The following is a 26,837-nucleotide window of genomic DNA, read 5'->3' as shown; positions in this document are numbered from 1 at the left end:
GGGGTCAGTATTGGGCCCGCTTCTTTTCAACATATTTATAAATGACCTTGTTGGGGGCATGCGGAGTAGAATTTCAATATTTGCAGATGATACTAAACTCTGCAGGGTAATCAATACAGAGGAGGATAATTTTATATTACAGGGAGATTTATGTAAATTGGAGGATTGGGCTGAGAAGTGGCAATTGAAGTTTAATGTAGATAAATGTAAGGTCATGCACTTGGGTAGAGGAAATAACATTTATGATTATGTACTTAATTGTAGAACACTGGGTAAAACAGACACAGAGAAAGACTTGGGTGTATGGGTGGATGGTAAACTTCACTTTAGTGGACAGTGTCAGGCAGCTGCTGCCAGGGCTAATAAAATAATGGGATGTATTAAAAGAGGTATAAGTGTTCATGATAAAAATATAGTTCTACCTCTGTACAAGTCACTAGTGCGACCGCACTTAGAATACTGTGTACAATTCTGGTCACCGATATATAAGAAGGACATAGCTGAACTGGAGAGGGTGCAGAGAAGAGCGACCAAGATTATTAGAGGAATGGGTGGGCTGCAATACCAAGACAGGTTATTAAACTTGGGGTTATTTAGTCTGGAAAAACGAAGGCTTAGGGGGGATCTAATCACAATGTATAAATATATGAGGGGACAGTACAGAGACCTTTCCAAAGATCTTTTTACACCTAGGCCTGCGACTGGAACACGGGGGCATCCGCTACGTCTTGAGGAAAGAAGATTTAATCATAATCACAGACGAGGATTCTTTACTGTACGAGCAGTGAGACTGTGGAACTCTCTGCCGCATGATGTTGTAATGAGTGATTCACTACTAACATTTAAGCAGAGCCTGGACGCCTTTCTTGAAAAATTTAATATTACCAGTTATGTATATTAGATTTTATGACAGGGTATTGATCCAGGGAACTAGTCTGATTGCCGGATGTGGAGTCAGGAAGGAAATTTTTTCCCCATTGGAACTTGTTTGCCACATTGGGGTTTTTTTGCCTTCCTCTGGATCAACATGTTAGGCTACGGGTTGAACTAGATGGACTTAGAGTCTCCCTTCAACCTTAAAAACTATGATACTATGATGATACTATGATAAAGCCGTCCAAATGTCACCTCTTGAAGCCAAAGGTACAGTACCTGGGTCATGTGGTCAGCGCAGAAGGTGTTGCACCTGATCCGGAGAAAGTCATCGTAATCAAGGACTGGCCAAGACCCACCAAGGTAAAGGAGGTGCGGCAGTTCCTTGGGCTGGTGGGCTACTACCAAAGGTTCATTGATGGTTTCAAAAAGATAGCAGCGCCCCTTCAAGATCTCCTGGTGGGCCAGCCAAAGCAGGCTAAGAAGCAGAGCCCTCCATTTGAATGGAGCAGCCAAATAGAAACATCCTTTGTCCGGCTGAAAGGGGCTCTCACGGGAGAAGAAATTCTGGCCTACCCTGACTACAGCCAGCCGTTTGTACTGTATACAGACGCCAGCAACGTGGGACTGGGAGCAGTTCTGTCCCAGGTGCAGGGAGGCAGAGAGAAGGTGATAGATTACGCCAGTAGGAAGCTTCGGCCCACAGAAAGGAACCCAGAAAACTACAGTTCCTTCAAGCTAGAGTTCCTCGCTATTGTTTGGGCAGTGACTGAACGCTTCAAGCACTATCTGGCATCGGCCAAGTTCACCATCTTCACGGATAACAATCCGTTGACACATCTGGCAACAGCCAAGTTAGGTGCGTTAGAACAGCGATGGATGGCCCGGCTGTCTAACTTTGACTTTACCATCAAGTACCGGGCTGGCAAGAAGAATAACAATGCTGACGCGCTGTCCAGAATGCCTCACTTACCCGAGTCTGGAGAAGACCTGGATGAACTCGAAGAGATAGAGTTACCGGCTTTCCATCACCAAGGTGTTTCCCCAGTGTGAGCATGCTGTAGGAGTGAAGCGCTCGAGCCAACACGAGGTCTCGGTCAACCCATTACTCCACCATAATTGGGAAGAGACACAGAACGGTGACCCGGCCGTGCGATTGGTCAAAGAAAAGTTAGCACAAGCTGAGACCCATCTTGGCCCAGATGCTCCAGAAGAAGCCCAGCAGCTGTGGAAGGAGCGGGGACGACTGTTCACATACCAAGGCAAGCTCTGCAAGAGATATGTCAACTGGCGAACGAATGAACTCGTCTGGCAGATAGTGATCCCACAGAGGGATGCTCCAATGTTCCTAGCAGCTTACCATGATAACGCAGGACACTTCGGGTGGAAGAAGTTGGAGACCCTACTCCGCGATCGGTTCTACTGGGTGCACATGAGAAAGACAGTCGAGAAGTGGTGCCGAGACTGTGGTCCGTGTAACCTGAGGCGGAAAGATGATGCCAGCCAGAGGTCTCCCCTACAGCCAATTGTCACGAAGCAGCCCCTGGAGTTGGTGGCCCTGGACCACGTGAAGTTAACACCAAGCCGGTCAGGCTATGTTTACGCCCTCACCATTGTGGACCATTACTCTCGTTTCCTGGTAGTAGTGCCTGTGAAGGACCAGACAGCCAGAACAGCAGCTAGAGCATTTCAGGCATACTTTTGTCGACCTCACGGTTACCCTGAAAGGGTACTGACTGATCAAGGTCCTGCATTCGAGGCAGAAGTGTTCCAAGAGTTCTGTAACATGTACGGTTGTAAGAAAATCAGAACAACACCGTACCACCCCCAAACCAATGGATTGTGCGAGAAGATGAACCATGTGGTTATTGATATGCTCAAGACTCTACCGCTGGAAGAAAGAAACCAATGGCCAGAGAAGTTACCAGATCTGGTAGACCTGTATAACCATATCCCAGTAAATTCGACCAACTGCAGCCCTGCTTACCTGATGCGAGCAAGACCTGGCAAGTTACCTGTAGACTTGGAGATGGGAACTGTGTCACCTGAAGCAGTTCAAGAGATAGAAGATTGGGATACAGAACGACAACAGCAGTACCGCAGAGTTCAAGAATGCGTAGAAAAGAGCCTGTCCCAAGCAAGAACGAGACAAGAACGGAACTACAATCAAACGGCCCCAGCAACTCCCTTAGCACCTGGAGAACAGGTCCTCAAGAAAAAGCGGAGGGCGCATAAATTAGATGATCAGTGGGAGAATGAACCCTACACCATTATTCCCTCCAACTTTGACAATAGTAAGGTATGCCTCATAAGCAAAGATGAAGGCAAGACCTATCAAGCAGTTTCTCGAGACCGCCTGAAAGCGTGCCCTGAACGGTGCAGAACCCAAAAAGAAGTAGAAGAAGTACAAGAAAGTCCCCAAAGTCAAGAAAAAGAGGAAGAGATGATCCAAACAATCCTTGGAAAATTCCCCAAAACTTGGACCCGAATAAACAATGCCATAGTGGTACCAGTCTTGACGTTCCTGCAGTTGGTCGAGCCGGAAACAGAAGAGGTTCTAGATCCACCTAAAGAACCGTCCGCTCCAACACGAGATGACACGCCAGCAGTGGAACAGGAGAATCAACCCTCTTGCCAGTGGTGAACCTGCCGTACCCTTGGCGAATCTGAGACCCCGTAGGCAACCAACACGCATACCTGTCAGGGTTAGGCCTACCAGTGACACGGAGGGGGCAGACACTCCAAGTAGTAAGGGACAAAACCCAGAGCTACTCCGGTCCCAACGTAGCACTCGGGGACAGCCCCCTACAAGGTATAGAACATAGAAAGTAAAATACCTAACAGAGTGTAAATAGTTATGTGAAAATGTCTGTATGTAATGTTTTGTTTTAGGTGATTAAGTAAATGGACAATTGGGCCACTAGACTATGGGTGGCCAACACCTAGATGTACATAGTTAGCACCAGTGTGCTCAGCACCCCTGAAGAAAAACCCGTCTGGCGTGCATAGAGTGGGGTCATCAATGCTCTGACGCACGCCCAGAGCCTACGTTGGGGGTTTGATCGCGGCGGGTCCCCTATGGAGCAGTGTAATGGACACCCGGCAGGGAGCCACACTGGACTCTAATAGTAGTGTTTAAGTTTGTAACGTTTAAGTAATGGGCCTCCCATAATGGGATGAAATGTTCTAACATATTATGTTTTGTTCTACAGTCCGGGAGTACTGAATTTAACTAAAGGGGAGTGTGGCGCCCCAGGACCTGGTCGCCACAACAGCATTGCCCTTCCAAAGGGTTAATGCTGAGCCTGGAGGTAATTGGGAGGTCCATTGGCCAGCACGTTAACATCCAACGCAGTTTTCCCTCCGGCCAGCAGGGGGAGCTCTGAACCTGGAATTCCAGGGAGCATTCCTCAAGTCTGACCTGAGGGAGGAAGTAGCAGTCAGTCTGTAGAGAGAAGTGAGAGCGAGCAGACGCAGAGTGTGCTGTCCTGTGGATCTGGGGCCTGGAGCTGGAGCAGCTTGGCCCAGGGAAGCAGGAGTAGCAGAGAGGCAGAGAAGAGACTCGGACATCGGAGTCTGTGGCCACCAGGGCTTAAAATATTCCCTGGTAGCCGAATCCGAAGGGCAGGAGAGCTGCAAGCACCTGGCCCATAAACAGCCCGAAGGTACAGCTGCAGCATCAGGGCCCGGTGAGGACTCCAGCAGAGAAGCACCAGAGAGGGCCTGCGCAGCTTACCCCAGAGGGAAAGGGACGTACCACCAGTCCCAGCAGCAAGAGGGCCATTGCTAGATCCAGAGAGCAGGGTCCTATCGTAGTAAAGAAAAGAACAGGAGTAGGCCTCATACTCAGCTGGCCAGAAAGATTACCCCAAGTACTTCCAGGCCGACCGGATCCCCTTCACCACCTGTGACGGTCTCCCAGGACTGGACTGTTCTTAAAGTAAAAGAGGAGAAGGTAAAGAGACTGTTGTTTGTGACTGGTTCTTTCATTGCCTGTTGGCCCTGCACCGTGTTATCCACACAACACCATAGACTTTCACGAGCACTAACAGTGTCCCCGGGGCACCGCTCCACCTGTGGGGAGCAGTACCACCATTGCTGCCGTACCATCACCCCGGAGGCCTCACACAGCAGCGGCGGCTTAATAAACGCAAACCACAGGTGGCGTCACGAAACAAATACTTTAATTGCTCCCAAGTCACCAGCCATATTTAAACTGACACCCACCAGGGCCACGGAGTCGGGCCCCGCCACCACTGACAATCCCCGGACTAGTCCGGCCCGGCACCGGGTGTCCCATAGCCCTGGGGTGAGCGAGTCACTAACTTGTCAGCACATTCTATGTATGCTGTCATTTGTCTCTGTAGTTTAAGGATCTGGGCAGGTAAAAAGTCAGAATCTTCTAATTTCAAGAGGTAGGTGGATCCTCCGGGTGGTAAGCTTTATAGAAGAAGGGTATTCAGTGCCAAAACTAATTTAAACTGTTTCAGGGGGACAACAATGTTGTGCTCTAGGGCCAAAATGGTGATCACGCGAGTGATATGGCCGGACTACACCACTGATAAAGCAGCCACAGACGGAATCTGAGAACAATCTGTAACTTCTCTGCATTTAGTGGTCACTACTCACCTGGGCGGTTACCTGTAGTAATCTCCTTTTTACATCGATCATCACCCCTCACATATGTCTCTGTAGTATTAAGTTGGGTCAGATTTTCATTCTGCAACAAATATTGTAAAAGTCACAGACAGATGGAGAAGTCACATCTATGATCAGCTCTAATCCTGCCATCTCCACCGCTCTCATTACAGAAGTATAAATCATATAATACTGGTGGATAAAACAAGACTGAGCACAAGACCTTCACAGCCGTCTACACATCATAGGGGAGATCTCATAACACCTTCTCTCCATCTACCTGATGATCCTGAGGAACATCGGGATCTTCTTGTTTACAGTCCTGTGGAAGAAGAGGACGGGGACATCTCTCTGGTGTTGTCCTCTCACTGGATAGAACTGGAGGAAACACATACAGGGACTGAATTCATTCCTTACATACAGATAATTATAGGCCATGTGTATTTAGTCCTGTCTATTACCTGGTGATGTGAGGGGCTGGGGAACCTCCATCATGACGTCCTTGTACAGATCTTTATGTCCTTCTAAATACTTCCACTCCTCCATGGAAAAATTGACGGTGACGTCCTGACACCTTATAGGAACCTGACACATACAATGATACCATCATCCCCTGATCCCTTCATAGCGTTACTGTATAATGTCCCAGCATTCCCAGCAGTGTCACCTCTCCAGTCAGCAGCTCAATCATCTTGTAGGTGAGTTCTAGGATCTTCTGGTCATTGATGTCCTCATGTATCGGGGGGTAAAGTGGAGATCCTGTGATTGGGCTCAGGGGTCTTCCCCATCCCTCAGACACAGGGGCCTGACAGCGCTCACTAGAGGTCTTCTTCACTACTGTGTAATCCTGGTTATGGAGAGACACAGTAATTCACACTAGAAAAATGATTTTTCTTAAGAAATTTCTTAAGAAATTTCTTAAGAGTGAAGGATTAGTGCACCTGCGTTTTTGCCGCGTTTTCGGTGCGTTTTTACAGCTGGTTGCTCCCTGCGTTATTTTGCCAATTATATATGGCAAATAACGCAGTTAGCTGCAGAAAAGAAGTGACATGCTCATTCTTTTTCTTAAGAAAATCTACTGAAAGAATTTTCTTAAGAAAAAAAACGCAGTGTGCGCACAGCTAATTTTTTTTGCCATAGGTTTTGCTGGGGAATGTCTGCAGAAAGGTTACAAGAATTTCTCAAGAAATTTCTGCAGCAAAAACGGACCAAAAACGCAGGTAAAAAACGCAGTGTGTGAACATAGCCTTAATCTCACAACAGGCATTTCCAGAGCCTTCACCTCTCCAGTTCTGTCCATCTGTTATTCCCATAGATAAGAATGATGTAATGTGACGTCATCAGAATCTCTCACCTCTCCAGTAAGCCGGAAGAGGATCTCTAGGGTGAGGTGTAATATCCTCTCCGCCATCTTGTCCCTGTCCATATCCATGCTTGATGGATCAATCAGGAAAATTCTCTTATATAAAAGATCTCCACTGAGAGGATCCGATATTGTGGGGACCTGAATGGGAAGAAGATTAACCCTTTAGTGACGGAGCTAATTTTCACCTTAATGACCAGACCAAATTTTGCAATTCTGACCAGTGTCACTTCATGAGGTTATAACTCTGGAACGCTTCAACGGATCCCGGTGATTCTGAGATTGTTTTTTCGTCACATATTGGACTTCATGTTAGTACCAAATTTAGGACAATATTTTTTGTGTTTATTTATGAAAAAAATTGAATATTGGCAAAAATTTTGAAAATTTAGCAATTTTCAACTTTTGAATTTTTATACCGTTAAACCAGAGATTTCTGTGACACAAAATAGTTAATAAATAACATTTCCCACATGTCTACTTTACATCAGCACAATTTTGGAAACAAAATTTTTTTTCGTTAGGAAGTTAGAGGGGTTCAAAGTTTATCAGCAATTTCTCATTTTTACATCAAAATTTACAAAACCAGTTTTTTAGGGACCACATCACATTTGAAGTGACTTCAATAGGCCTAGATGACAGAAAATACCCAAAAGTGACACCATTCTAAAAACTGCACCCCCCAAAGTACTCAAAACCACATTCAAGAAGTTTATTAACCCTTCAGGTGCTTCACATGAACAAAAGCAATGTGGAATGAAAAAAAGCAAAAATTAAATTTTACCTAAAAATGTTGCTCTAACCCAAATTTATTCACTTTTAGAAGAAATAACACAACAAAATGGACCCCAAAACTTGTTCCCCACTTTCTTATGAGCGCGCCGATACCCCACATGTGGTCAGAAACCTCTGTTTGGACAAATGGGAGGGCTCGGAACAGAAGGAGCAATATTTGAATTTTGGAAAGCAAATTTGGCTGAAATAGATTGCGAGCACCATGTTGCATTTACAGGTCCGCTAAGGTACCTAAACAGAAGAAATCCCTCACAAGTGACACCATTTTGGAAACTAGACCCCTCAAGGCTTCTATCTAGGGGTATAGTGAGCATTTTGGATCCACAGGTACTTCACAGATTTTGTTAACGTTACGTTGTCATATTGAAAATTTTAATAATTTTCTCAAAAATGTTGCTTTAGCATCAATTTTCTCACTTTTTCAAGAGGTAATTCCAAAAATTTGACCTCAAGGTTTGTTAACCACTTTTTTATGAGCGCGGTGATACCTCACATGTGGTCTGAAACCTTTGTTTGGACAAATGGGAGGGCTTGGAACGAAAGGAGCAATATTTGAATTTTAGAAAGGAAATTTGGCTGAAAAAGATTGCGGGCACCATGTCGCATTTGGAGGTCCCCTAAGGTACCTAAACAGCAGAAACCCCGCACAAGTGGCCCCATTTTGGAAACTAGGCCCCTCAAGGAATTTATCTAGATGTTTGGTGAGTACCCTGAACCCCCAGGTGCTTCACAGAATTTTATAACGTTGAGCCATGAAAAAGAAAAATAAAATTTTACCACAAAATTGTTATTTCAACCAGGTAGCTTTTTTTTTTACAAGAGTAAAAGGAAAAAATTCAGCTTAACATTTATTGTGCAATTTCTCCTGAGTTTGGCGATACCTTATATGTGGTGGAAATCAACTGTTTGGGCGCATGGCAGGGCTCGGAAGGGAAGGAGTGCCATTTGACTGCAAAATTGTCTGGAATCAATAGCGGACGCCAGGTTGCATTTGGAGAGCCCCTGAGGTGCCTAAACAGTGGCGGTCCCCCACAAGTGACTTCATTCTGGAAACAAGACACCTCAAGGCTTTTATCAAGGTGTATAGTGAGCAGTTTGAATCCACGAGTACTTCACAGAATTTGATAAGCTTAGGTTGCCATATTGAAAATTTTCATTTTTTTCACAAAACTGTTGCTTTAGCATCAAATTTCTCACTTTTTCAAGAGACAACAACAAACCGTGGACCCCACAGGTTGTTATCCAATGTCTTATGAGCACAGGGATACCCCACATGTGGCCAAAAACCTCTGTTTGGATAAATGAGAGGGCTTGGAATGGAGGGAGCACCATTTGAATTCTGGAAAAGTTGAAATAAATTGCGGGCACCATGTCACATTTGCAGGGCCCCTTGGGTACCTATACATCAGAAAACCCCCACAAGTGACCCCATTTTGGAAACTGGATTTTATTCAGGAGTATAGTAAGCATTTTGAATCCACAGGTACTTCACAAAAATGTTGCTGTAGCAACAAATGTCTCACTGTTAGGCTATGTGGCCATGATCCAGCGACACGGCATCTAGTACACAGTGTCAGCCTCCTGCAGAGATGTGAGTGTTGTCCACGGGAGAACGCAGCTGCCCAAGCCCACGATTTGGGTTCAGGCCGCTGTGGAGCTCTATGCTACCTGCAGAGAACACTCATCTCCGCAGCATAAATTGACATGCTGAGGCTCGGGAAGCTGCGCCACAGGTCGGTTTATGCTGCGGAGAAAAGAAGCACATTGGGCATGGGATTTCTAAAAATCCTTCCACTGTGCTTCTACTGCACAATGCAGCGCTATGGACGCAGGGAAAACACTCTGCGCCCAAAACGCTGCAAATCCCGATTGTGGGCGCACAGCCTAAAATGCTACAATGGATGAATGGATAGATGTCAAACAAATATAACGTCCCATTCCCCTGCATATTCTAAGCTGGCGCCCTTTAGTGCCTTTCATGTGGCACTAAAGGGTGCCTAGCCTTGTATTTAGCCCCCCAAAAAATTAATAATTAAAATAAACGACGTGGGGTCCCCCCTATTTTTGATAGCCAGCTAGGGTAAAGCAGACAGCTGTAGCCTGCAAACCACAGCTGACAGCTTCACCTTGGCTGGTGATCAATTTGGAGGGCTCCCCAGGCGTTTTTTAAAAAAAAAAAAAAAACGTGGGGTCCCCCCCAAATTAGATCACCAGCCAAGGTGAAGCGGACAGCTGGGGTCTGGTATTCTCAGGGTGGGAAGAGCCATGGTTATTGGACTCTTCCCAGCCTAAAAATAGCAGGCCGCAGCCGCCCCAGAAGTGGCGCATCCATTAGATGCGCCAATCCTGGCGCTTCGCCCCAGCTCATCCCGCGCCCTGGTGCGGTGGCAGACGGGGTAATATATGGGGTTGATACCAGCTGTAATGTCACCTGGCATCAAGCCCTGGGGTTAGTGATGTCACGGCATCTGAACAGATACCCGACATCACTAACCCAGTCAGTAATAGAAAAAAAAAAAGACAAAAAAAAAATTTATTTGAAAAAACACTCCCCGAAACATTCCTCTTTTACCAATTTATTGAAAATAAAGAAATTCCGGTCGCTGTAATCCATTTTGGAGGTCCCACGCCGGCTCTGGATCTTCTAGAATATGGGGGGCACGTTCAGGGAACGTATCCCCCATTTTCTGGAAGAGCAAGCTCTCCATGAGCAGTGTGGGTGCAGTAATCTGAGAATACTGCACTCACACTGCCCCGGTCCAACCTAGGGCAGAGTGACCTGCAGTAACCTCATTCCAGAATATGAGGGGCACGCTCACAGAACGTACCCCCCATTTTCTGGAACAGCAGCCTCTCCATGTGAGGAGTGTGGCTGCAGATCACTGCGCTCACCCTCCCCCGGTCCACAGTGGAGCCTGTGCATCAGCGACGTCAGCAGGATTCCTGCTTGCAGGGATCCAGCTGACAGCCGCTGTCTGCGCATGCGCCGCCAGCATTGAAGAAGAAGGAGGCGGCGATCGCGGGCCCGGAGCGGCAGACAGGTAACGTATAACCGGGGGCTTGGGGGGGGGTGACGGGGGGTGACCTAGTGGGACCTGGGGACACCTTTCTGCCGCATGTGACGTGTCACATGCGGCAGAAAGAGCAGAATGAAGGCGGCCGCGCGCTGTGCGCCGCCATCTTCCACGCTCCGGAGGGGGGAGGGGGGAGGCGGCTCTGGAGACCGGAGGGGGCTCCGGTGACCAGAGGGCTCCGGTGGACCGGAGGAGGGGTCAGGGGGAGGACATTTCCCTCCGATCTGAAATGTTTGATCATTTCAGATCGGAGGGAAATGACTGCAGAGCCGGCGCAGGCGGCAGTTTTCTGTGCGCTTCGGCGCCATTTTGGATGTCCGGTGGGGGTAGGGGTGGGGGTGGGGGGACTCTCCGGTACCGGGGGCTTTGGGGGCACTAGGGGGTTAGATTTCTTTCTCATCTGACATGTTTGATCATGTCAGATGAAAAAGAAATCAGTTTTACCGGCCATTTCTTTTTTTTTCATGTGTTCGTCGGTATACGGTGTATACCGGCGATCACATGGTCGGGGTCCAAAAAAAACACCCCGATTCATAATCTGGGGGGTCTCAGCTACCCCCGGTAGCTGAAACCCCCGAGATTTTCGGTCGCTGGGGGGCGCTACAGGGTTTTTTCGGGCCGCCGCTTTAAAGCGGCGGAACAGAATAAGTACCCTGTTTTGCCGCCGCTTTAAGTCGTACGGCCGTCGTTATGAGGTTAAGATGTAACATCATAAAGAATCCGGTGTAATAATACAATTACTGGAGATAATAAGTTGAAACATATCAGGAGATAGAACGTATAGATGATATATTGTCTCTAGTCTCGTCTAGCCTGGAACATAAGTTGAATTGCTGACTAAAGGGGGCTTTACACGCTACGACATCGCTAATGCGAATTCGTTGGGGTCACGGAATTGGTGACGCACATCCGGCCGCATTAGCGATGCCGTTGCGTGTGACACCTATGAGCGATTTTGCATCAAAAACGTGCAAAATCGTTCATCGGTGACATAGGGGTCCATTCTCAAAAATCGTTACTGCAGCAGTAACGAGGCTGTTCCTCGTTCCTGCGGCAGCACACATCGCTCCGTGTGACACCGCAGGAACGAGGAACCTCTTCCTTACCTGCCTCCCGGCCGCTATGCGGAAGGAAGGAGGTGGGCGGGATGTTACGTCCCGCTCATCTCCGCCCCTCCGCTTCTATTGGGTGGCGGTTCAGTGATGCTGCCGTGACGTCGCTGTGACGCTGAACGAACCGCCCCCTTAGAAAGGAGGCGGTTCGCCGGTCACAGCGACGTCGCTGGGCAGGTAAGTAGTGTGACGGGTCTGGGCGATGTTGTGCGGCACGGGCAGTGATTTGCCCGTGTCGCCCACAGATGGGGGCAGGTACCCACGCTAGCGATATTGGTACAGATATCGCAGTGTGTAAAGCGGCCTTTAGACATTTCCTCCATGCTCCCAATCACTGGCTATGTTGGCCACCGCTGCGGCAGCTGATTGGCTGTAGGAATTTAGTCGACTATATACCATATAACACAAAAGTATATAGCAGCACTCTGTAGGCGACTAGACATATGCAAACATAGAATATATAAAATATAAACTGCATTAATGCTATATAAAATATACTTAAAAAAATGAAAATTCTTAGTGGAAAAATTGATCAATTCTTGTATGCCCAAACACCACGTCAGGTGATCTTTCTTTGATGGGACCCTATCCTAGTGTCATGCCTCTCCTGGACTAAAATTCTATAACTATATGGGCAGATACGATCTGGCCTTTATTAAAATGACCCTGTGGCTGATGGGCAGGGAGCACAGTTAGAATAGCAGGCTGTCTACACCTCCAATATTTAGTGCAAAAAAAAACAAAAAACAAAACTCCTGCATCTCCAAATAAAACATAGCAAATGTAAACAGGTGCCAGCTTCTACAACTACATTAAATCCAAAGAAAAGGATACTGCATCACTCCGTCATAAAAGGCGATGAGAATAGGATAGGGTCCCATCAAATAAAGGTCACCTTGACGCAGTTGATGAGCATACAAGACTTGGCCAATTGTTGCCCTAAGAACCATAATTTTTCTCAGCATTTTTATGTAGCATTAATGCAGTTTAAATTTCATATATTCTATGTTTGCGCATGTCTTGGCACCTACAGAATGCTACTGTATCCTTTTGTTCTGTTTTGTGTAGTTATAGCAGCTAGTAGCTGTTCACACTTGCTGTTTTATTCTGAGATGCAGTTTTTTGGTTTCTGGACTTTATAACATCTGTGGGGACCTCAAGACAGATAATGTCAGATGAGAGAAGGATCTGGCATGCTGAATTGTAGAAGCTGATCAGTTTGCTTTCATTGTTGAAAAAAGTACTTTGTGGAGGGAGGGGGAGGAATAAAGGTACTGGAAGAGAAGGGAATTTTGTTTACTTACCGTAAATTCCTTTTCTTCTAGCTCCAATTGGGAGACCCAGACAATTGGGTGTATAGCTATTGCCTCTGGAGGCCACACAAAGTATTACACTTAAAAGTGTAAGGCCCCTCCCCTTCTGGCTATACACCCCCAGTGGGATCACTGGCTCACCAGTTTTAGTGCCAAAGCAAGAAGGAGGAAAGCCAATAACTGGTTTAAAGACCAATTCAATCCGAGGAAACATCGGAGAACTGAACCATACCACATGAACAACATGTGTACCCGAAAAAACAGAAAAACCCCGAGAAAACAGGGCGGGTGCTGGGTCTCCCAATTGGAGCTAGAAGAAAAGGAATTTACGGTAAGTAAACAAAATTCCCTTCTTCTTTGTCGCTCCATTGGGAGACCCAGACAATTGGGATGTCCAAAAGCAATCCCTGGGTGGGTAAAAGAATACCTCATGATAGGGCCGTCAAACGGCCCTCTCCTACAGGTGGCCCACCGCCGCCTGAATGACTTATCTACCTAGGCTGGCGTCTGCCGAAGCGTAGGTATGCATCTGATAATGCTTGGTAAAAGTAAGTAGACTCGACCAGGTGGGTGCCTGACACACCTGCTGAGCCGTAGCCTGGTGCCGTAATGCCCAGGATGCACCCACGGCTCTGGTAGAATGGGCCTTCGGCCTTGAGAGAACCAGAAGCCCAGTAGAACTGTAGGTTTCAAGAATTGGTTCCTCGAGCCCCCGAGCAAGGGTGGATCTGGAAGCTTGCGACTGTTTACGCCGACCAGCGACAAGGACAAAGAGTGCATCCGGGTGGCGCAGGAGCGCCATGCGGGAAGTAGAACCTGAGTGCTCTCACCAGAACCAACAGATTGCAAATCTTTCTGAAATTGATGGACTGGACGAGGACACAAAGAAGGTGAGGTGATATCCTGATTGATATGAAAATGGGATACCACCTTAGGGAGAAATTCCGGAACCGGACGCAGAACTACCCTGTCCTGGTGAAGGACCAGGAAGGGAGTTTGTATGAGAGCGTTGCTAGCTCGGAAACTCTCCTAAGAGACGAGACCGTTACTAGAAGGCCACTTCCCGTGAAAAACGGGAAGGGAGACATCCTTCAAAGGCTCGAAAGGCGGCATCTGGAGAGCAATTAGAACCTTGTTCAGATCTCAGGGCTCTAACGGCCGCTTGTACGGAGTGCTGAGAAGACAAACTCCCCGTAGGAACGTGCGTACCTGAGGAAGTCGTCGTTTCTGAAAAAATACAGATAGCGCTGAGACTTGTCCCTAAAGGGAACTGAGCGACAACCCATTTTCCTACCTAGATTGCAGGAAGGAAGGAAACATAGACGATGCAACCGGCCAGGGAGAAACACCCTGCGCCGAGCACCGAGATAAGAACATCTTCCACGTCCTGTGGTCAATCTTGGCGGACGTTGGTATGCTAGCCTGTCTCATGGTGGCAACCACGTCCTGAGGTAATCCTGACGACACTAGGTTCCAGGACTCAATGCCACACCATCCGGTTGAGGGCCGTAGAATTCAAATGGAAGAATGGCCCTTGAGACAGCCAGTCTGATTGGTCTGGTAGTGCCCCCGGTTAGCCTACCGTGAGGCACCACAGAACCGAGTACCACAACATCCTCGGCCAATTTGTAGCGACGAGGATGGCGCGGCCGCAGTCGGTCTTGATCTAGCGCAGTACTCTGGGCAACAATGCCAGAGGTGGCACCTAAGGTAGCTGGAACTGCGACCAATGCTGAACTAAGGCGTTTGCCGCCAGAGCTCGATGATTGTGAAACCGTGCCATGAAGCTGGCACATTGTTGTTGTGCCGTGACGCCATTAGATCGACGTCCGGCCTCTGTCAGCGGCGCCAGATCTCCTGAAACCCGTCCGGGTGAGGAGACCATACTCTTTCGGCCACACCTCAGCGACTTAGGAAGTCAGCTTCCTAGTTTCCACACTTGGGATGTGAATTGTGGATATGGTGGATGCCGTGTCTTCCACCCACATCAGAACCTGCCGGACTTCCTGGAAGGCTTGCCGGTTGCGCGTTCTTCCTTGGTGGTTGATGTATGCCACCGCTGTGGAGCTGTCCGACTGAAGTCGGATATGCTTGCTTTCCAGCCGCTGTTGGAAGGATTGTAGGGCAAGATACACTGCTCTGTGTTCAAGAACATTGATCTGAAGAGTGGACTCTTGCTGAGTCCACGTACCCTGAGCGCTGTAGTGGAGAAAAACTGCTCCCCACCCTGATAGACTCGCGTCTGTCGTAACTATCGCCCAGGACGGGGATAGGAAGGACCTTCTTTTTGACCAAGAGGTGAGAAGAAGCCACCACCGTAGAGATTCCTTGGCCGCCTGAGAAAGAACGACGACTCTGTTGAGGGACGTCGACTCCTCGTCCCATTGGCGGAGAATGTCCCATTGTAGTGGACGCAGTAAAACTGCGCGAAAGGAACTGCCTCCATTGCTACCATCTTACGTAGGAAGTGCATGAGGCGTCTCAATGTGTGCGACTGGTTCTTAAAGAAGAGCTTGCAGCCCGTAGTGAATGCTGTTTGTCTAGCGGCAGCTTCACTATCGCTGAGAGAGTAAGAAACTCTATGCCTAGATATGTTATCGATAGGGTCGGGGTCGGATCTGACTTTACAAAGTTGATGATCCACCCAAAACTCTAGAGAGTCTCCAGCGCAACGTTCGGGCAGTGTTGGCATGTTTCCTAAGAGAGTGCCTTGACAAGTAGATCGTCTAAATACGGGACCACAGAGTGACCCTGAGAGTGCAGGACTGTGACTACTGCTGCCCTGACCTTGGCGAAGACCAGTTGGACTGTCGCTAGCCGGAAGGTAGAGCTACGAACAGAGGGTGTTCGTCTCCTATAACGAAGCGTAGAAACGCTAGTGCTCTGGATCAATCGGCACGTGTGGATAAGCATCCTTGATGCCTAATGATGCTAGGAAATATCCTTGGGACCTTGAGGCGATGACATGGCGGAGGGATTCCATCCGGAACCGCCTGGTGTCCACGAGCTTGCTGAGCATTTTTAGATCCAGAACGGGACGGAACGGCCCGTTGTTATAGGTACCGCAAAGAATTTGGGGTAAAAACCGTGACCTTGTTCCTGAAGAGGAACGGGGGTCATCACTCTTTCTGCCTATAGAGTGCACCCTGTTTGCAGAAGAGCAGCGGCCCGGCCGGGAGGTGGAGAAATTCTGAAGAATCGAGTTGGAGGACGAGAAGTGAGCTCTATCCTGTACCCGTGAGACAGAATGTCTCACACTCAATGGTCATTGACCTATGGCAGCTAAATATCGCCAAGGCGGGAGAGCCTGCTACCGACCGAGGCCGCAAGTCATGAGGAAGCCGCCTTGGAAGCGGGTTTTCAGACTGTCGCTTTTTTGGGCGAGACTGAGCCCGCTAAGAATCTTAGCTCCTCTGATCCTTTTGAGTCCACATTGGACGAGGAAAAATGGGACCTGCCCGAGCCTCGAAAAGGCCGAAAACCCCGACTGCCTCTTGCTCTGTTGGGGTTTGTTGTGTCCGGGCTGAGGAAAGGATGAATCCTTACCCCTGGACTGTTTGATGGTTACATCCAACGCTCACCAAACAGTCGGTCAGCAGAAAAAGGCAACTGGTTAGGCAACCTTTTTTGGAAGCAGAATCTGCCTTCCATTCACTTAACGAGCAGACCAGGCTCTGCTTAAAAACACGGAGTAGCGGAGGCTACCGCCGCACGGTTCGCAGAGTCCAGGACAACCTGAATCGCGTAAGAAACAAATGCAGACATTTGAGAGGTTAAGGATGCCACCTGCGGCACAGATGTACGTGTAACCGTGTCAATCTGTGTAAGACAAGCTGAAATAGCTTGGAGTGCCCCAAGGGAGAGAATGCCGGAGCCAACGGTGCGCCGACAGCCTCATAGATGGCTTTCGACCAGAGATCCATCTGTCTGTCAGTGGCATCTTTGAGTTTGCAGTTCCATCTCCCACTGCAACTATGGATCTAGCTACAAGCCTGGAGATTGGAGGATGCCGCTCGGGACATTGGGTCCAGTCCTTGACCAAGTCAGGGGACAGGGATAACGTGTATCCTAAGCCGTTTGGAGAAGCGCATATCTGGATAAGCGTGGTGTTCCTGGACTGCCTTTCTGAAGGCAGAGTGGTCCAGAAAAATACGTGAAGCTGACTCCTCCACTGGAGGAGCTGTGAGAAATAACCCACATTCTATAGATGGACGCTATAAGATTATTTACTATGGCGTCACAATCAGGTGTATCCAGATTGAGAGCGGTCTCAGGATCAGAATCCTGAGCCGCTACTTCCGCCTCATTACACAGCGAGTCCTTCTGTTAGGACCCTGATGAAACCGAGGCCGCTCATAGCGAGCCCACTTAGGCTGTCTGGGACTGACGTCCGTGCAGAGCCGTGACTCTGGGATGCGTGTGACATTCCCGGAGCTGTTAGTTATTCACACTGAGGGGGGCCATGGATCAATGATTCAACAGTGCCCATATTGTGAGAGACATGTCCGGACTGCTAGGCTTCTAGTATCATAGCCATAGTCTCAGAAAAACTGTCAGTAAATACTGCAGACACCGTCCTCATCCCCTGGCCATTAGTGCATACAATGGGAGTCTATGTACCTGCCGGCCGTATAGCCGTACATGCTGTACCAGCTGTATAGAAAAACATGTGGTTCTGCACCTTTGTTTTACACAGAGAATATGCTGATAACTCCTCCGCATAATCCAGGAGGGTATATACAACGTGCGACCAAACAGTGCAATGTATATAGTGCAAGCATATCTATAAGTGCACTTCTGCACTAGTGGGGTTAGCACCACAGGTGCTGCTTAACGCCTGTTACAGCGATTGTGTGACTATCAGAATGCCAGGGTCTTCCACACTTGTCTCTGTATCGTACAGAAACTGACACTAATGGCTGCCGGTGTCCTTGTAGAGAAGGAAGCCGTGGGCGTGCCTGAGAAAGTGCGGGAATCCGGATTCACAGTGCACACAGTGAGAGGGGTGGAGTATGCAAAACATACTCCAGCTCTCAGCTCTGCTCTATGCAGCGTCACGCCCCTACCCTGACTGTCAGGCCTGTGGGCGGTAACGAAGGGAGACTAGGCCCAGAAGCCGGGGACTCGAGTTAACAGCGCGGCCGCCGTAAAAGCGCGGGCCGCGCTGAAGTCCCCGGCGCACCACAAGTGCCAGCCGCGCCGCAGTTCCAGCGGCCGGCGCGACTGATTCATAGAAGTGGCCAGCGTCCCGCCCCTCTCCTGACTGGCAGGTCTGGGGGCGGGAACGAACGGAAGCAGGCCGCAAAAGCCGGGGACTCTAGTTATCAGCGCGGCCGCCGTAAAAGCGCAGGCCGCGCTGAAGTCCCCGGCGCACTACAAGTGCCAGCCGCGCCGCAGTCCCAGCGGCCGGCGCGACCAATTCCCATAAGTGAGCCTGCTTCAGCAAAGCTGAATGAGGCCATGGCACAGGCGCCGCAGCGCTGATGTCCCCCGGCGCACTACAACACCCAGCATGCTGCGGTGTGAGCGCCAAATGCACGGGGACACAGAGTACCTTGAGGAAGCAGGGCCATGTCCCTGATGTACTCCGATCCATCCAGCATCTTCTCCAGGGGCTGTAGATGGAGCACGGTCTCAGTGCCTGGAGACCGGTAAATCCCACTTCACCCAGAGCCCTGTAAAAAGGGATGGGGAAGGAATCAGCATGTGGGCTCCTGCCGCCGTACCCGCAATGGGTACCTCAACCTTACAAACACCTCCGACATACAGTGGGGTGAGAAGGGAGCATGCTGGGGACACTATATGTGTCCTCTTTTCTTCCATCCGACATAGTCAGCAGCTGCTGCTGACTAAAAAGTGGAGCTATGCGTGGATGTGTTGCCTCCTTCGCACAAAGCACAAAAACTGGTGAGCCAGTGATCCCACTGGGGGTGTATAGCCAGAAGGGGAGGGGCCTTACACTTTTAAGTGTAATACTTTGTGTGGCCTCCAGAGGCAATAGCTATACACCCAATTGTCTGGGTCTCCCAATGGAGCGACAAAGAAATATTATACTGTGTGCAGGGAGCTCGACCATGCGCGCACAGGAGGCGCAGGGAGCTCGACCGTGCGCGCACAGGAGGCGCAGGGAGCTCGACCGTGCGCGCACAGGAGGCGCAGGGAGCTCGACCGTGCGCGCACAGGAGGCGCAGGGAGCTCGAGCGTGTGCCCAGGTGTACAGAGCGCGGCCATCTGTGCATGAAGACTGTCATGAACTGGTGTGATAAATAGATGTGATCAGGCGTAACCATTACAAGATGACGTAATCTGTCTAAAGATTACAACCCCCAATGTTCATCTCACACTTTGAACTACTACCCAAAACTGTCATCACTATCTTTTGGTTCAAGCACTCATCTCCATCCATCTATGACAGAAACAGCCGCCTCCATTTTAGTTCAGGTAGACTGAGAGGCGGCTTCTTCCATTTTATCTAAGGTACAATGAGAAAGTCAGAGCCACCTCCATTTTATCTGCACTAGTTATTGTGGGGACATTTTACAGTGTGGGGGCGTCATCACCACCTCAGCACGTGTCGTGGGGTGCGCCTGCACGGGCTAATATAAATCCTCACACTCAATCTTGCACTCAACCTCTGTTTAACCCCTTCAGCCCCAAGCCTATTTTGACCCTAAAGACCGGGCCATTTTTTGCAATTCTGACCAGTGTCACTTTATGAGGTTATAACTCTGGAACGCTTCAGCGGATCCCGGTGATTCTGAGACTGTTTTTTCGTGACATATTGGGCTTCATGTTAGTGGTAAATTTAGGCCGATATTTTTTGCATTTCTTTGTGAAAAAAACGAAAATTTTGTAATTTTCAAACTTTGAATTTTTATGCTCTAAAACCAACGAGACATATGACACAAAATAATTAATAAATAACATTTCCCACATGTCTACTTTACATCAGAACAATTTTGGGGAAAAAAAAAATAAAAATTTAAGGAAGTTATAGGGGTTCAAAGTTTATGAGCAATTTCTCATTTTTACAACAAAATTTACAAAGCCACATTTTTTAGGGACCACATCACATTTGAAGCGATTTTGAAAGGTCTACATGACACAGAACACCCAAAAGTGACACCATTCCAAAAACGGCACCCCTCAGGCTACTCAAAACCACATTCAAGAAGGTTATTAACCCTTCAGGTGCTTCACAGTAACTAAAGCAATGTGGAAGGAAAAAAAATGAACATTTTACTTTTTGCAACAAAAATGTTAATTTAGCCTCAAATATTGCATATTCACAAGGGTAGCAGGATTAAATGAACCCCCAAAATTTGTTGGGCAATTTCTACTGAACACGCAGATACCTCATATGTGGCGAAAAACCACTGTTTGGGCGCACGGCAGGACTCGGAAGGGAAGGAGCGCCATTTGACGTTTCAAACGCAAAATTGTCTGGGATAATTAGCGTATTCCATGTTGCGTTTGGAGACCCCCTGAGGTGCCGAAACAGTGGAGCTTCCCCACATGTGACCCCATTTTGGAAACTAGACCCCTCATGGAATTTATCTAGATGTTTATTGAGCACTTTGAGCCTCTGGGGGCTTCACAAAAGTTAATAGAGTTGAGCCGTGAAAATAAAAAAAAATTTTTTTACCACAAAATTGTTACTTCAACCAGGTAGCTTTTTTTTCACAAGGGTATCAGGAAAAATTGCACCATAAAATGTATTGTGCAATTTCTCCTGAGTACGCAGATACCTCATATGTGGTGGAACTCAAATGTTTGGGCGCACAGCAGGACTCGGAAGGCAAGGAGCGTCATTTGACGTTTCAAACGCAAAATTGTCTGGGATAATTAGCGTATTCCATGCTGTTTGGAGACCCCCTGAGGTGCCGAAACAGTGGCGCTCCCCCACATGTGACCCCATTTTGGAAACTAGACCCCCATGGCATAGAAAAAAAAAAAAAACAGCGGCAGATGAGAGGGGGGGGGGAAGATGGGGGGGCAGCGGCATATAAAGGGAGCATCTGTGATTGTGAGACGGCGGCTGGGATAGGGTGGGGGCGGATGGGAGAGGGCGCAGTGGATGCAGGAGCGGCAGAGGATGGGGGGAGGGGGGGATGGGTGGTAAGGGGAGTGGGAGGTGAGATTGGGGATAGTTACCCTACAGGATGGATCTAGGCAGCTGGATCACAGGAGATGAAGGAGGCAGCAGATCGGGGAGGGTGAGAGGTGGGGGAGGAAGCGCAGCGCAGATCACGGAGGAGACAGGTGAGCAGAGCACAGATCACGGGGGTGAGAGGTGAAGGAGGCAGCAGATCGGGGAGGGTGAGAGGTGGGGGAGGAAGCGCAGCGCAGATCACGGAGGAGACAGGTGAGCAGAGCGCAGATCACGGGGGTGAGAGGTGAGGGAGCGCAGATCACGGGGGTGAGAGGTGAGGGAGCGCAGATCACGGGGGTGAGAGGTGAGGGAGCGCAGATCACGGGGGTGAGAGGTGAGGGAGCGCAGATCACGGGGGTGACAGGTGAGGGAGCGCAGATCACGGGGGTGACAGGTGAGGGAGCGCAGATCACGGGGGTGACAGGTGAGGGAGCGCAGATCACGGGGGTGACAGGTGAGGGAGCGCAGATCACGGGGGTGACAGGTGAGGGAGCGCAGATCACGGGGGTGACAGGTGAGGGAGCGCAGATCACGGGGGTGACAGGTGAGGGAGCGCAGATCACGGGGGTGACAGGTGAGGGAGCGCAGATCACGGGGGTGACAGGTGAGGGAGCGCAGATCACGGGGGTGACAGGTGAGGGAGCGCAGATCACGGGGGTGACAGGTGAGGGAGCGCAGATCACGGGGGTGACAGGTGAGGGAGCGCAGATCACGGGGGTGACAGGTGAGGGAGCGCAGATGACGGGGGTGACAGGTGAGGGAGCGCAGATGACGGGGGTGACAGGTGAGGGAGCGCAGATGACGGGGGTGACAGGTGAGGGAGCGCAGATGACGGGGGTGACAGGGGAGGGAGCGCACGTCACGGCGGTGACAGGGGAGGGAGCGCACGTCACGGCGGTGACAGGGGAGGGAGCGCACGCCACGGCGGTGACAGGGGAGGGAGCGCACGCCACGGCGGTGACAGGGGAGGGAGCGCACGCCACGGCGGTGACAGGGGAGGGAGCGCACGCCACGGCGGTGACAGGGGAGGGAGCGCACGCCACGGCGGTGACAGGGGAGGGAGCGCACGCCACGGCGGTGACAGGGGAGGGAGCGCACGCCACGGCGGTGACAGGGGAGGGAGCGCACGCCACGGCGGTGACAGGGGAGGGAGCGCACGCCACGGCGGTGACAGGGGAGGGAGCGCACGCCACGGCGGTGACAGGGGAGGGAGCGCACGCCACGGCGGTGACAGGGGAGGGAGCGCACGCCACGGCGGTGACAGGGGAGGGAGCGCACGCCACGGCGGTGACAGGGGAGGGAGCGCACGCCACGGCGGTGACAGGGGAGGGAGCGCACGCCACGGCGGTGACAGGGGAGGGAGCGCACGCCACGGCGGTGACAGGGGAGGGAGCGCACGCCACGGCGGTGACAGGGGAGGGAGCGCACGCCACGGCGGTGACAGGGGAGGGAGCGCACGCCACGGCGGTGACAGGGGAGGGAGCGCACGCCACGGCGGTGACAGGGGAGGGAGCGCACGCCACGGCGGTGACAGGGGAGGGAGCGCACGCCACGGCGGTGACAGGGGAGGGAGCGCACGCCACGGCGGTGACAGGGGAGGGAGCGCACGCCACGGCGGTGACAGGGGAGGGAGCGCACGCCACGGCGGTGACAGGGGAGGGAGCGCACGCCACGGCGGTGACAGGGGAGGGAGCGCACGCCACGGCGGTGACAGGGGAGGGAGCGCACGCCACGGCGGTGACAGGGGAGGGAGCGCACGCCACGGCGGTGACAGGGGAGGGAGCGCACGCCACGGCGGTGACAGGGGGAGGGAGCGCACGCCACGGCGGTGACAGGGGAGGGAGCGCACGCCACGGCGGTGACAGGGGAGGGAGCGCACGCCACGGCGGTGACAGGGGAGGGAGCGCACGCCACGGCGGTGACAGGGGAGGGAGCGCACGCCACGGCGGTGACAGGGGAGGGAGCGCACGCCACGGCGGTGACAGGGGAGGGAGCGCACGCCACGGCGGTGACAGGGGAGGGAGCGCACGCCACGGCGGTGACAGGGGAGGGAGCGCACGCCACGGCGGTGACAGGGGAGGGAGCGCACGCCACGGCGGTGACAGGGGAGGGAGCGCACGCCACGGCGGTGACAGGGGAGGGAGCGCACGCCACGGCGGTGACAGGGGAGGGAGCGCACGCCACGGCGGTGACAGGGGAGGGAGCGCACGCCACGGCGGTGACAGGGGAGGGAGCGCACGCCACGGCGGTGACAGGGGAGGGAGCGCACGCCACGGCGGTGACAGGGGAGGGAGCGCACGCCACGGCGGTGACAGGGGAGGGAGCGCACGTCACGGCGGTGACAGGGGAGGGGAGCGCACGCCACGGCGGTGACAGGGGAGGGAGCGCACGCCACGGCGGTGACAGGGGAGGGAGCGCACGCCACGGCGGTGACAGGGGAGGGAGCGCACGTCACGGCGGTGACAGGGGAGGGAGCGCACGTCACGGCGGTGACAGGGGAGGGAGCGCACGTCACTCCGGTGACAGGGGAGGGAACGCACGTCACTCCGGTGACAGGGGAGGGAACGCACATCACGGCGGTGACAGGGGAGGGAACGCACATCACGGCGGTGACAGGGGAGGGAACGCACATCACGGCGGTGACAGGGGAGGGAACGCACATCACTGCGGTGAGGGGACGAGCAGCCGATCACGAGGGAAAGGGGCCGGGCAGCAGATCGGGGGGGGACCGGTGGCACTGTAGCAGATGGAGGGCGGCGGATCGGGAGGTGTGGGGGTGAGGGTGCGGGCAGCAGATACGAGGGGTGGGGGTGGGGGTGCGGGTGGCAGATCGCGGCGGAGGGCAGCAGCGATGGTGGATCGGGAGGTGTGGGGGTGAGTGTGCGAGCAGCAGATACGAGGGGTGGGGGTGCGGGTGGCAGATCGCGGCGGAGGGCAGCGGCGGATCGGGAGGTGTGGGGGTGAGTGTGCGGGCAGCAGATACGAGGGGTGGGGGGTGCGGGTGTCAGATCGCGGCGGAGGGCAGTGGCGGATCGAGAGGTATGGGGGCGAGTGTGCGGGCAGCAGATACGAGGGGTGGGGGTGCGGGTGGCAGATCGCGGCGGAGGGCAGCAGCGGCGGCGGATCGGGAGGTGTGGGGGTGAGTGTGCGGGCAGCAGATACGAGGGGTGGGGGTGCGGGTGGCAGATCGCGGCGGAGGGCAGCAGCGGATCGGGAGGTGTGGGAGTGAGGGTGCGGGCAGCAGATACGAGGGGTGGGGGTGCGGGTGGCAGATCGCGGCGGCGGATCGGGAGGCCGGTTTCATACAGTGCAATGGCAGCGCGGCAACTTCCGGGTCCCATGCTCCGGTCTCATAACAGCATGGGACCGGAGCTTGTCGCCCTGCCATTGCACTGTGTACACTCACTGTGCTGGCGTGCTGCAGGGACGATGACGGGGGCGGTCACCGGCAACAGGTCCTCTGTGATTGGAGAAATAGGTCACAAGGCCGATCTCTCCAATCACAGCTACTGGAGCTGGGGGAGGGTGATCCAGTGAGGTCACCCAGCTCCAGCCAATGGCCAGTGCTATAGCTGCACTGGCCAGGGCTGGATTTCAATGTTTCAGTCACTTTAAGTGGCTGGAACATTACAGTGGCTGTGATTGGTTGAGCGACGTTTGTCAGCCAATCACAGCCTCCGTAGGTCCGGGGAGGAGGCACCACCCCTCCTGAGGTCAGGTACAGGTCCCCTCCTCCCCGAATCTGCGGTTTATCCTAACTTTTCGCAGTCACCGGAGGCTCCGGTGCCGCGATTACGCCATGAAGGAAAGATCCGTCCTTGGTCGTTAAGGCCCAGGGCACAAGGACGTATCTTTCCGTCCATGGTCGTGAAGGGGTTAAAGCTAAAAAGCAAATGTAAATAACACCCAGACATCGTCCACTCACCCCGGCTACAGAACACACTGCCACCACTCATCAACCATAAGAGCGAATGTGTCCCCAAAATAAACACTATTGTCTGACATATGTCTCTGTAGTATTACTATGGGTCAGATCTTCACGCCGGAAGCAAATATTGTAAAAGTCACAGACAGATGGAGAAGTCACATCTATGATCAGCTCTAATCCTGCCATCTCCACCGCTCTCATTACACAAGTATAAAACATATAATACTGGTGGATAAAACAAGACTGAACACAAGACCTTCACAGCCGTCTACACATCATAGGGAGATTTCATGTCACCTTCTCTCCATCTACCTGATGATCCTGAGGAACATCGGGCTCTTCTTGTTTACAGTCCTGTGGGAGAAGAGGACGGGGACATCTCTCTGGGGTTGTCCTCTTACTCGATAGACCTGGAGGAGACACATACAGGGACTGAATTCATTCTTTACATACAGATAATTATAGGCCGTGTGTATTTAGTCCTGTCTATTACCTGGTGATGTGTTGGGCTGGGGATCCTCCATCATGACGTCCTTGTACAGATCTTTGTGTCCTTCTAAATACTCCCACTCCTCCATGGAGAAATAGATGGTGACGTCCTGACACCTTATAGGAACCTGACACATACAATGATACCGTCACCCCCCAATCCCTTCATAGCGTTACTGTATAATGTCCCAGCATTCCCAGCAGTGTCACCTCTCCAGTCAGCAGCTCAATCATCTTGTAGGTGAGTTCTAGGATCTTCTGGTCATTCATGTCCTCATGTATCAGGGGGTGAGGTGGAGGCCCTGTGATTGGGCTCAGGGGTCTTCCCCATCCCTCAGACACAGGGGCCTGACAGCGCTCACTAGAAGTCTTCTTCACTACTGTGTAATCCTGGTTATGGAGAGACACAGTAAGAAATCTCACTCCAGACATTTCCAGAGTCCTCACCTCTCCAGTTCTGTCCATCTGTTATTCCCATAGATAAGAATGATGTAATGTGACGTCATCAGAATCTCTCACCTCTCCAGTAAGCCGGAAGAGGATCTCTAGGGTGAGGTGTAATATCCTCTCCGCCATCTTGTCCTTGTCCCTCCTTGACAGGTCAATCAGGAAACTTTTCTTATATAGAAGATCTCCACTAAGACGATCCAATGTTGTAGGGACCTGAATAAGAGGATGAACCAATGTAACATCATAAAGAATCCGGTGTAATAATACAATTACTGGAGATAATGAAGGAAACATATCAGGAGATATAAAGTGTACTTGATGTATTCTCTCGTGTCTCATACAGACTGGAATATAAGTTGAATTGCTGACAAAGACATCTCCTCCATACTCCGAATCACTGGCTATGTTGGCCACTACTCAGACTACTGATTGGCTGTAGGAATCACAAGCTCATTGGGACAAACCAGGAAATACAAAAACTAGCGGGAGACCCAAGCAGCGCTGACATATTTATTGTTTTACAACATTCTGTATAAGTTCCCTCTTAAAAAAGTGGTTCACCCATTTTCATTACTGACCACATCGATGTTATGTTGAGAAACAAGGTTTCTCTCAAATACTTTGCGTTGCCAATTGTGCCTATGAGCGGT

General features: G+C 51.4%; 1 protein-coding gene across 1 annotated transcript in view; it reads right to left on the bottom strand.

Annotated features, from left to right (window-relative positions):
• The window catches only part of LOC142312226 (uncharacterized), an 84,332-nt gene extending 58,250 nt beyond the window's left edge, over window positions 1-26,082 (bottom strand). The window contains exons 1-8 of the mRNA XM_075351135.1: window positions 25,948-26,082; window positions 25,742-25,865; window positions 25,561-25,658; window positions 6,866-7,015; window positions 6,179-6,358; window positions 5,973-6,096; window positions 5,792-5,889; window positions 5,503-5,593 (exon numbers count right to left, since the gene is read on the bottom strand). Coding sequence (XP_075207250.1) covers window positions 5,503-5,593; window positions 5,792-5,889; window positions 5,973-6,096; window positions 6,179-6,358; window positions 6,866-7,015; window positions 25,561-25,658; window positions 25,742-25,865; window positions 25,948-26,007 — 925 coding nt within the window. The 5' untranslated portion in view covers window positions 26,008-26,082. The remainder of the gene's footprint in view (window positions 1-5,502; window positions 5,594-5,791; window positions 5,890-5,972; window positions 6,097-6,178; window positions 6,359-6,865; window positions 7,016-25,560; window positions 25,659-25,741; window positions 25,866-25,947) is intronic.
• Window positions 26,083-26,837: the final 755 nt, after the last annotated feature.

The sequence above is a fragment of the Anomaloglossus baeobatrachus genome, chromosome 5, assembly GCF_048569485.1.
Source record: "Anomaloglossus baeobatrachus isolate aAnoBae1 chromosome 5, aAnoBae1.hap1, whole genome shotgun sequence".
NCBI classification, from domain to species: Eukaryota; Metazoa; Chordata; class Amphibia; order Anura; family Aromobatidae; genus Anomaloglossus; species Anomaloglossus baeobatrachus.
The sequence above is the reverse complement of the archived record's forward strand: the minus strand, read 5'-3'. Positions and strand labels throughout refer to the sequence as shown.